This window comes from Schistocerca americana, chromosome 3, assembly GCF_021461395.2.
Source record: "Schistocerca americana isolate TAMUIC-IGC-003095 chromosome 3, iqSchAmer2.1, whole genome shotgun sequence".
Lineage (NCBI taxonomy): Eukaryota > Metazoa > Arthropoda > Insecta > Orthoptera > Acrididae > Schistocerca > Schistocerca americana.
In genome coordinates, this window is record NC_060121.1 from 539,959,823 (window position 1) to 539,972,156 (window position 12,334).

General features: G+C 43.6%; 1 protein-coding gene across 3 annotated transcripts in view; it reads left to right on the plus strand.

Annotated features, from left to right (window-relative positions):
* Positions 1-12,334, plus strand: part of LOC124605344 (coiled-coil domain-containing protein 22 homolog) — a 231,796-nt gene that overhangs the window by 93,909 nt on the left and 125,553 nt on the right. For all 3 annotated transcript variants that reach the window (XM_047136955.1, XM_047136957.1, XM_047136956.1), the window contains exon 3: positions 8,829-8,961. In XM_047136955.1, coding sequence (XP_046992911.1) covers positions 8,829-8,961 — 133 coding nt within the window. The remainder of the gene's footprint in view (positions 1-8,828; positions 8,962-12,334) is intronic.

Consider the following 12,334-nt stretch of genomic DNA (forward strand, 5'->3'; position numbering starts at 1 on the left):
GGGAGAAATCTGGGAAAAACCTGGGAACTTTTTAGAAATCCAGGAACTTTTCAGTGTTTCAGTTTTCAGTTAAATTTTTGTAATTTTGGCTTTTAGGAACTGATACTCTAACAAAGAATTTTACTTTAGCCCATACTTGAGAATAAAACTCCAGTAATAAAACATAGATGCAAGAATAGCACCAAAATAAAACTTAAGTTGCAATTAAAATGTTCCATTTACAATATCAAAAGACAGCGCACATAAAAGCGTATGCAAACAGCATTATGTGTCAGGCCATGCAGTACTTCATGACAACAAACTACTTTTGATGTGTCTTTCTTGTGGGCCTCATTTCGATGTGGGGTCATCAAGATTTATGGACCTGATGTCACACTAGTCTGCTTGCCCACCACACTTTGCGAATGCTCTGCTCCATGCAGGGCTCATGGGAAATCAATATTTAATTGAAAAGGTATGCACTAAAGGCCCTAATTTTATCGTGTCCTATCCAGAACTTCTATGCATTTAAACATGGAGTTAAGAATTGTTGAACTTGCCTGAAATAATACCCACTCCCCGTCGGAGGTGGCTTCTGGCACTCGTAAGATCTGCAGTGTCGTTTGCTGTGAGATGCCATGACCTGTCTTTTTTGTCGGCTTTATTTTGATGAGCATGACTTCACAACTATTTACATTTCTACGAGGTAACAGGAAAATACTTCGAATGATGGTTTGAGAAGTGTTACTTTCAAAGTAAATTTCCTTTTCCGCAAGATGAACTATGTAACATGCAAGAATGTGTGATGAATTTCTTAAACCATGGAGTGTTAGTTGCATTCCAAACTTAATGCTTATGACCACCCATTTAGAAAAATTTTGAGCCCAGAAGACTAGCCATTTACGCCAGTATTTAAAATTTTACTGGCACATTTATGTTTGATATATCTTAAACAATAACACAAAATAATGGAGACCAAGTTTCAAGGTTAGCTTTTCACATTTATTGTAGTGCTTTCATAGATTACAAAGTAAGTAATAATGACAGCTAAAAATTTCAATTCTCCTAAAAAATGTAAAGTGAGTTCTTTAGCATGTTCACCTGTAATTGACTTTTCTGTAGAAAAGTCAAAGTGCTTGACAAAAAAATGTATTCACCCAGGTAACCCGTGAAATTTTCTGTCGCACAATAGTGAAATGTGTAATCTTGCTTGTCAGAAATATTCAGCTGATGTGCTCCTAGAATCCTGCCTAACACCACATAAAATAAAAAAAAAAAATAAAAATGAAAAATTAAGTGTTGCTGCACATTGAAGATCTTTCCGAAACGAGATGTTTTTTGCTGTGTTTCTTTTCCTTAAGTGTCAGGAAGTTCTACACCAGATTATAAATCTTTCACTATTCAAAGGATTGATAAGTTTCATAGCTCCGGTGGAAAGTATCTTTTCAATTAACTCACAAAAAGTACTGTCAGCAGGTGCATACTGTATTTTCACTGGGGAAAAAGTGTTCTTTTATGCAGAAAAAATGTGTATTTTTAACTGGGTAAAATCACGGGATATATTTTCCTTCTATACACCGTGTAAGCGACTTCAGGGCACCTGGTCTAGCCCAACTGTTCTGCTTGCTTTAAATGCAGAGCTTTGCTTGATCAGATGTGCAGGACTCTGTATATTTGTCATTTTTGGTTTCCTAGTTCCTTGTGCGACCAAAATTGCACTGAAGACTTAACATAATTCAGTTCTCGGTTATCTGTGTGTATCATTAGAGAGCAACAACACTTGCAATGAAGAGGATGAAGAACATCTGATGTACTGTCATCAGCAATGAAAGGAAATAGTAACTGAACACATGCCATTGTACAGATTGCATTTATTATTAAAGAGAGGATGGAATCTGTATTTGAAAAGTTAGTGCCAGAAAATGCTTTGAACAGGCAATGAGACTATTTGTATTATACTCACTGAAAAAGTAATGGTTTGTCAGGAAGTATGGTTACTTATTGATAGTATTCTTGGTTAGTATCCCATAAGTTCCAAGAAAACAGTTACTGTGAGGGTGCTATCATAGCAAACTGTAATGAATGAAAAATTAAGTTTAAAGCGGAAGAAGCAACAAATATAAATAATGTTGTGAAACAAAGGGATGGAGAGCTAGAGACACCAAACTGCATATATAATGTACATTCATTCATTTCAGCAGAAAATGTAAATTTTTAATATACATTTATCAGAAGGAAAATGTCACTATCAAGTTTTCCTCACCTAAAAATGCAAGCACTGCAGTCATGCTACCATGACATGTCTGGATCTGAAACAACACAGTAAATGTGGTAAGTGCGTGTGGTACGTAATTATTGGTTTGTGCTAACTGTAGAAGTAACCATGTGGTGTGGAGTGAGTCCTGTCCAGTTCAAATAAAAGAATGAAAACTAGAAGAAATAAAAACTGTCACTTGTCCCACAGTACAAAAAGCCTATAGAACTTTTCAGTCACCTGTATTGTTTACTTTTGCTGTAACAGTAAAAAAATAGTGCAGAGAGTTCTTTCTACAGCAATACACTTAAGTAATGCCAACAATATTAGTAGCTGCAATTGCACATCAGACAAACAAGCTCCATAGTGTCCAGTCTCCTCTAGACACCTGTGTTGCAGAAGTAAATATAGTATGCAAACAATGTCAGGTAAGCGAACACTGTGTCCCACTGTCTAGTTAACTCATCATAAATACTGAAAAACCAGTATCCAGTAAAAAGTAGTAATAAATTCAGAAAGATTCAATCTGAAGTTGTCAGACCATGTCACTTTGGTTATGTACAACAGATCAAGCTTCCAAATATAGTGAAGGGAATATGTGAGGAAAAGAATCCTTGCTGCAGAAATGGTCCCAAAATTGGTGAGAGATAGTGAGTTGGTTTGTGACTTGCTTGAAAGAACTGGAGCTCGTGCCACAAGAACAGCCACTGTCATTGTTTTTGCGTGAAACGAATTTAAAACATTCTGATTCCCCTCCTGCAGTTCCGGGGGTAAGAATAGTCCCGAGGTATTCCTGCCTGTTGTAAGAGGTGACTAAAAGGAGTTCCACATGTTTTGGCCTTTATGTGATGGTCCCCTGTAGGGTTTGACTCTCATTTTTCAAAATTTTCCCGAAGAACGAGACAATTGTGGAAGGGTGCCTTACATGATGCATTTTGTCCATCGGTCATTGAGATCTTTAGCCTGCTTTCTTGTTTTCGCATTGCAGTCCCATCCATTCTCAATCTCTTGGGCGAGGGCACCTTCCTGGGTGCATTTTTCACCACGCACTATGCAGTGTTGCTTTCTGCGTCAGCGATGAACATGGACTTCTTTGCACCTGTCATCCAGCACGGTAGCCAGTCCATTGTGGTGGGGCCACCATGTACCCTGTTGGTTGCAGTTCTTGGCCACACAGGGATCGCTCAGCTGATGCCTGCACCGTTAACTCCCCATGTATGCCAAGGGGTAGATTCCCATCCCCCTGGGGCATCGGGACTCCCAGCAATGACCATCCTGCCAGGTGGCCTTTGCTGCGGCTGGGTGGCGCCTGTGGGGAGGGCCTCTGGTCAGCGTGGGTGGCATCAGGGCGGATGACATACAGTGAAGCACAGTCCATCATCTCTTGCTGGTGGTGAAATGCCAGCAGTTTCTAAGCATTCACGAGCTCAATTCAGTGCACAGAAGTATGAGTCCAAATCGTTCCCCTCACTGGCCACACCATGGGAGGAACATCAGGCTAAGGATGGCAGCGGATCTTATTCGCCCTGGTACCTTGTGTGTTTGAGAGCTGATGGGGAATCTTTCATGACAATGAAGCCTCAGTTTTTTTGTTGAGCATTTAGAGGACAAGTTCGGGGAGTTGGAAAGCTTGTCCAAAATGAGATCTTGGTCAGTCTTGATCAAAACAGCATCCTCTGCCCAATCACAGGCGTTACTCGCTTGTGACAAGCTGGCTGATGTTTCTGTAACCATCACACCCCGTCAGAGCTGAAATATGGTCCAGGGTATCTTATTTCACAGGGACCTTCATTTGCAGTCTGACGATGAGCTGCACGCCAATTTATAGTGACAAGGTGTACATTTCATCTGGCGTGTCCACCGGGATCTGAGGGATAATCAAGTTGCCACCAGTGTCATCATCTTGGCCTTCGAGGGTGATATATTGCCCGAGAAGGTCAAGGTGATGGTCTACCACTATGATGTAAAGCCCTAGATCTCTCCCCCGAGGCGGTGCTTTAAGTGCTGGAAGTTCGGCCATATGTCTTCCCGCTGTACTTCCAGCATCACATGGTGAGATTGCAGATGCCCATCACATCCCAATACTCCATGTGCCCTGCCTCCCATCTGTGTCAATCGCAGAGAGCACCATTCACCTTGCTCGCCAGACTGCAGGATCTCCAGAAAGAAAGAAAAATCATAGAGTACAAGACCTTGGACTGACTGACGTACACTGAAGCTAAGAGAAAATTTGAACGCCTGCATCCTGTATGTATGACATCATCTTATGCCGCCGCTACAACAGTTCTGGCACCATCAGCTCCGCCAACCCCAGTCACCTCTCAGAGCTGGAAGACTACACCTGCCCACTTGATGGTGGGGGGCATTTCCCTCATTGTTGCTCCTGCACCACCTACTTCTGGAGCAACAAAACCTCTAAGACCAAGGAAATTGCGGTGGCACCCACGCCACCGCTGCCTACGAGCTCTGCGTCTGAGGTTGGGGTGGAGATTCCGGCATCCGCTGAGAACCTAGATCTCGCCAGACCCTCAGACACAATGGATATAGACTGCTCACGCAATAAGTTGGTGGCAGCAGGTGACCCTGAGGTGTAAAAATCCTCATTGAATGTTCCATGCCTTCTCAGACTCACGATGACGCAGTCCTCCAGTGGAATTGTGATGGTTTTTTCCACTGCCTGGCTGGGCTACAGCAACTGTTAAGCTTTACAACTGCTATCTGCATTGCCCTCCAGGAAACCTGGTTCCTGGCAATGTGGACCCCTGCCCTCCGGGGCTATAAGGGATATTACAGGAAATGTAGTGACTGTAATTGAGTGTCAGGCGGAGATTGCGTTTATGTCCTAAACTCAGTCTGTAGTGAACCTGTGCCCCTTCAAACCCCTCTTGAAGCTGTGGCTGTCAGAATAAGGACGATGCAGGAAATAACTGTCTGCAATGTGTATCTTCCTCCAGGTGGTGCAGTACCCCTGAATGTATTAGCTGCACTGATTGATCAACTCCCTAAACCTTTTCTACTTTTGGGAGATTTTAATGCCCATAACCCCTTGTGGGGTGGCACTGTGCTTACTGGCTGAGGCAGAGATATCAAAACTTTACTGTCTCATTTCGACCTCTGCCTCTTAAATACTGGGGCCGCCACACATTTCAGTGTGGCTCGTGATAGTTACTCAGCCATTGATTTATCAGTTTGCAGCCCAGCACTTCTCCCATCTATCCACTGGAGAGCACATGACGACCTGTGTGGTAGTGACCACTTCCCTATCTTCCTGTCACTGCCCCAGTGTCATTCCCATGGACGCCTGCCCAGCTGGGCTTCAAACAAGACAGACTGGGAAACTTTCATCCCTGCTGTCATCATTGAATCTCCCCCACATGGTAACATCACGATGATGTTTGAGCAGGTGATAACAACAATTGTTTCTGTGGCAGAAAATGTGATCCCTTGCTCTTTAGGGTGCTCAAGGCATAAGGCAAACCCTTGATGGTCGCCGGAAGTCAGTGAAGCAATTAAGGAGTGTCGGCGAGCTCTACAGTGGCATATGCGGCACCCTTCCCTGGAGCACCTCATAGCCTTTTAACAGCTCCATGCCTACATTCACCAACTTTTCAAACGACGGAAGCAGGAGTGTTGGGAGACATAAGTCTCGACCATTGGCTGCCATATGTCACCTTCCCAAGTCTGGGCAAAGATCAAACATCTTTTTGGGTACCGGACCCCAACATGTGTTCCCGGTGTCACCATAAATGGCGTGTTATCTACCGACACAAACGCGATTGCTGAGCACTTTGCTCAAGCCCCTGCATTGAAGAATTACCCCCCAGCCTTTCGCACTCTCAAATGGCACTTTCAAGCTGCTGGAACGTATGGTATGTCGACGGTTGGGTTGGGTCCTGGTGTCACATGGCTTGCTGGCTGCATGTCAGGGCGGCTTCCTCCTGGGTCGCTCTACCACTGATGATCTTGGGTCCCTCGAGTCTGCCATCCGAACAGCCTTTTCCAGACGGCAACACTTGGTTGCCGTCTTTATTGACTTACATAAAGCATACGACATGACCTGGTGAGATCATATCCTTGCCACATTGTATGATTGGGGTCTCCAGGGGCCGCTCCTGATTTATATCCAAAACTTCCTGTCATTCCGTACTTTCCATGTCCAAGTTGGTGCCTCCTGTAGTTCCATCCATATCCAGGAGAATGGAGTCCCACAGGGCTCTGTATTGAGTGTCTGTATTTTTAGTGGCCATTAACGGAGTAGCAGCAGCTGTTGGGCCCTCCGTCTCACCTTCTCTGTATGCAGACGACTTCTGCATTTCATACTGCTGCTCCAGTACTGGTATTGCTGAGCGTCGCCTACAGGGAGCTATTCACAAGGCACAGTCATGTGCTACAGCCCACGGCTTCCAGTTTTCAGCCGCAAAGTCATGTGCCATGCACTTCTGTTGGCGTCGTACCATCCATCCGGACACAGAACTTTATTTTCATGATGATCCACTCACTGTAGTGGAGACATATCAATTCTTAGGACTTGTTTTCGATGCTCAATTGACTTGGCTTCCTTATCTTCGTCAGCTTAAGCAGAATTGCTGGCAGTACCTCAATGCTCTCCGATGCCTGAGCAACACAAATTGGGGTGCGGATCGCTCTACACTGCTGCAGCTCTACAGAGCCCTTGTCCAATCCCGAATTGACTATGGGAGTGTGGTTTATAGTTCAGCAACACCCTCAGCATTGCGTTTACTTGACCCTGTGCACCACTGCGGGGTTTGAACTGCAACAGGAGCTTTTAGGACGAGTCTGGTGATGAGTGCACTGGCCTAGGCTGGAGGTCCCTCCATTGCAAATCAGACATGCCCAACTGCTCGCCAGTTATGTAGCACACATTCCTAGATCTCCTGAGCATCCAAATTACCATCTCCTTTTCCCGCCTGCGACAGTCCATCTCCCACATGGGCAGCCCAGGTTGGGTCTAACGATTGCAGTTCGCGTGCGGTCCCTTCTCTCTGAACTGGAGTCCTTCCCTGCAACACCTCTACCTGCGGTCCGTTCACATACACCTCCATGGTGTATGCCTCGGCCACAGCTTTGTCTGAACCTTTCACATGGCCCTAAGGACTCTGTTCACCCTGCGGCTCTCCACTGTCACTTCCTCTCGATTCTTGAGTGTTCTGGGGCTCTGAAGTGATTTAAACCGACAGCTTTATGGCTGATGGTCCTGGTGTCTTTGCCTACAATCGTGGTGGCCGTATTAAACAGCATTCCCTACCTGATGGACACAGTGTATTCACTGCAGAGCTGGTGGCCATTTCTCGTGCACTTCAGTATCTCCTTGCATGCCCTGGGGAGTCTTTTTCTTTTATGTACTGACTCCTTGAGCAGCCTGAAAACTATTGACCAGTGCTACCCCTCATTATCTTTCGGTAGTGTCCATCCATGAGTCCATCTATGCCCGGAAGGGTCTAGTCGTTCAGTGGTGTTTGTCTGGACCCCTGGTCACGTCGGAATCCCAGAAAATGAATTTGCTGACAGGCTGGCCGAACAGCCTACACGGAAACCACTTCTGGAGATGGGCATCCGTGAAACTGACCTGTGCTCTTTATTACAGAATGGCAAAATCTAAGTACGCATAACAAACTGCGAGCCATTAAGGTGACCATGAATGTGTGGAAGCCCTCAATGAGGACCTCTCGCAGGGATTCTGTGGTTCTCTGCTGGCTCCACATTGGCCATGCCTGGGCTGCCCGCAGCTACCTCCTGTGCCGTAAAGACCTGCCTGAGTGTTGGTGCGGCCCCTGGTTGACAGTGGCCCATATTCTTCTGCTCTCTCCTTCTTTGGCTGCCCTGCGACTTCCTCTTCGGTTGCCGGACTTGTTGTCATTGATTCATTGGTTTTAGCAGCAGACAACTCCTCATTGGCTGATTTGCTTTTATGTTTCATCCGCGAGGGTGGGTTTTATCATTTTATCTGAGTTTTAGTGCATATCCTTTGTCCCTCTGTGTTCTCCATCCTAGTGCTTTTAGGGTGGAGGTTTTAATGTGTTGCAGGTTGGCTGGCTTTTCCTTTTTATTTTCGTGGTCAGCCAGCCACTGTGATCTGCTTCCTTGTTTTACTCTCTTCTAACTGTTTCTTGCATCTCTGTTATTTTTCTTTTCCTTTTGTTCCTTTTAGTGTTTGTTGCCTTTCATTCTTGTGGTCTTTCCTTTCTTTCTGTTTTGTGTTATATGTCTTGTCTGTTTTATTCTCACGCTTGTAGAATTGTTTTATTAGGAACAAGGGACCGATAACCTCATAGTTTGGCCCCTTTCCCCCTGTTTTAAACCAACCAACCATTCTGATTCCATGAAACATCTCAGTCATTTTGATGACATCTCTGTGCTAAAAGTTCTTCTTATCTGCTAGCATACATTGTTGTTGACCAGCCGTGAGCAAGGAAAAAAATAGGACATTTAAGGAAAAGAAAGAGAAAAATACAGTAAATATTTTATGCAAATGAACTTAAGTTATTGTTTATAGTCAACCAGTTTAGCAGTAGCATTATGTGAAATATATTACCTGGCATTTAAAATGTTTCTTATCGTTTGTGTATTGTTTCAGGACCTTGGTTATCCAGGTGAGATAGGGTATCAAACCTTCCTTTACTCAAGCGAAGCAGATGTTCGCCGTGTATTTATGTTCCTGATCGAGAAGTTGCCTAAGGAAACTGAGAAGACAATAGTTGATCCAACTGGTGAGTATTAAGATCAGCTGAAGTTGTAAAGCTTAAAAGAACAGCGAGTAGTGTCCCATTCAGTTTTCCTGATTAATCTTTTTTACTGGATGTATTGGTGTTTATTAGAAGCTCATTTGGTTCATTGCCGTACACATTTCATCGTTTAGATTACTAAAAGGAGAAAATAAATATACATATGCTGTATGATAGTAAAGGTAGGGAAAAACAGATGATGATTCACATAACTTGTACAATTATCATAGATCATTAAGACTGTGTCTTTCTGCACTAATGGCCATTGGGGATTGAGAACCACTAGGGATGAGTTGTGGTGAGAATATGTGCTTGTACAGCAATGAGGCAACAGTGCAACTCTTAACTCGGTGATAACTTATTGCTGCTCCACCTTACATCATGCATATGCACTGCAAAGGTAAGGTGTGAATGGCTATGGCTCACACAGGTGCAAACAGGCAATTATTTTACCATTATTCTGTTTGTGGTGGGAATGGGAAAAGAAATAACTAGCAGTTTTGTGAAGTATCACCTGCCATTCAAAGCACAGAGGCATGCAACAGGCCACTTTTTACTGCTGACCTTATGCAATGTTTCTGCTTTGCTGTTCAACCACAGCACAGCTCTAGCTAGTACCAGCATTCCCTGGCAGTGGCCAGGCAATATGAGAATGTGGTATGTGACATGAGAGCTTGTTGCTGGATGACTGCTATATACGCACACAGTCAGCCATATGTCGTAAAGTTAATACACTGATAAACTCCAGAAATAGGTTGGTTTTCTCCAAAGTACAAAGTCGCTTCAAGTTAAGCAGATGGTTCATTATATAAAACTGAACTCGGACATTAAAGGAAGCAATTGCAGCGTAATTGAATCTGTGATCAATTAAGTCATGTCAAGTGCCTTTATTTATTTATTTATTTATTTTTTAAGAAAGTAATAACAAGACTGAAGATCAAAGAAAATATTCGACCTCTTCATATTCTTCAAATTAAGAACTTAAGAGCTGTTGGATTATGCATTGTGATAGATTGTAACAATATCTTAAACCATAAAAAAATCAGATCATCAGATTTCTGTAATTTTATACTTACCTGGCTTACTTTCTTTTTTTCCTCAACACAAACATAGTCATTTCTATATTTTTGATGATGCAATTCTTACTTTCTTCAAATATTTCCATCTTGGACATTACCTTTATGTTTATCAGTGCACAATAGCTAATGAAACCATCAAAACTGCCTCCTATGAATATATACAGATCTAAAAGTAGTAGGGAGAGAAATCCCCAGAGGCAACTGCCAGCCAATCTGAATATATACAATATGGATGATAATAGTCAAAATTTTAATCCAGAAATTAATTGCAGTATCCAGACTGTAATATTTTGGTTCTTGCAAACCATAAAAAGTTTTGGAGCTGGAAACAATATATTTCTAATCATTAACCTACATTCATGGGTGTGGTGTGCTGCTGCTTGTGGTGGTGGTGGTGGTGATGATGATGATGATTGTTGGTCACAATTACATTTACAAATATGAATAGAATCATGAACTCACAAAGTTTGCATTATGCACTCTACAAATATTCAAGTGGATCTCTATTCAGACAGTACTTGTCAAAGAGGTAGTAGCCAAATTCATTCTAAACCTTATGTAGCAGCATCCAGTCAGGGGCCATCACAGTAGCATTGATGCATTCTCTGAGCTGTTTTAGTATTTGTATCTTTAAAGTACTTCAAAAGGAAAAAGTTTCAAGGCATTAAGTCAAGTGACCCTAGGGTGCCAAGGGAACAGACCTACATCATGTTCACCACTATGCGCAGTCCAACCATGCGAAAATTCGTCGTTTAGGTAGCGACAGACATTGATGCTCAAATTCTAAGAATCAGCAGTCACAGTCAGTCGCAGAAACAACCACCACCATCACCACCACCACAACATATTGAGGTATCAGGTACCCGTCACATTCTTCTCACAGAAGAAAAACAGCCAATATATCTTCATCTGTGAGATTGCACAGAAAACATTAACATTTGGCGAATCTTATTTCTGCACCACAATTTCCTAAGGATGTTTCTTTATCCACACTCTCACATTGCAGCGATTAACCTTTCCAGATAAATGGACGGTTGCTTTGTTGTTGAGTATCAGCTTGAATGCTAAATGTTCATCCTCAAGCGCTTCCTCCACTTTGACGCACAATTGAAGGTGTTGACCATAATCTTCTGGTTTTAATTGTTATGTGAGCTGCAGGCAGCATGTTGTAAATTGTAACCACTGTCTCAAAATCTTCCACACAGTTAGCTGTAGAATTCAATTTTTGTAACTTGTGTGGGTGTTGATTTTTTAGGACTGCGTACACCCTCGACGCATTTGTATCTAGCACACTTGTGAGCCGTGATGCTGTTCACATTGGTGCTGTTTGTAGGTTTCCACCTTCTGTTGGAGGCCCGACCGTATCCTTTAGTTGGCATGGTTGCAGTTGTTTGTCTTCTTCTCGTCTTGACTGGCGCCACTTGTTTTGCAAGCGTTGCCTGTCCACTAGTGGCAGCAGCAGCGGTTATCGATATGTAGTAACTGTTGCCCTATCTTTGGGGTGACGTCATTGTTTTTCCGTGTTGTGTGAGTGTGGCAGTTCGGTTGGGGGACTGGGGAGGAGCCAGGTCCACGCAGGGCGAGAACATGCCAGGACCACTGGTGGCGCACATGGACTGCCAGATGGAAGGGCTGTGGTCATGAGGGTGCACGAACTCATCGTAAACCAGATCCTGCAGGCTTTAAGATGAGTGCATTTCAATTCAAGTAGAGAAACCTCCACCATTGTGATATCCTGCGATTCTCCAGTGACTTAGGTTCGTGTTGCTGCTCGTAGTGTCGCCGAGCCGAAGAGCAGTGAGTGGAGTGCTGGGTGAAAGCAGATCTGATTAGCTTTCCTCGACTTTTTATTACTGTTTACTGCGTTCAGCTTGTTGCACTTTGTTAAATTCAACCAGCGGTATTTTTCCTGCCTGGTGGCTGCTGATGCCCCAGTTACCTGCCCTGGGGGTTAGTGTATGTAATGGCAGTGTACGTTTCCTCGCCTTGCCACTGCTGTCCGGTAAGGCCTGTAGTTTTGACAGCGTTCTTGATTGTAGGCCATTTGTGATTCTTCTACTGTGGTGATACTGATTCCTTTCTTGTTCCAGGCACTCTAAGCACAGTATTCTGGGGGTGTAGTGCAGTCTGCCGGTTCTGGCTTTGGCAAGTTGTTCCATTCTTGTATTTGGTTTATTGTACATCTGGTAGCTTCAGCAAGATTATCATTTGTCATTCTTTAGACTTCCACTAGTCTGAGTTACCACCTTGCGAAGTGAATGCAACTCTTGGCTGCCTAT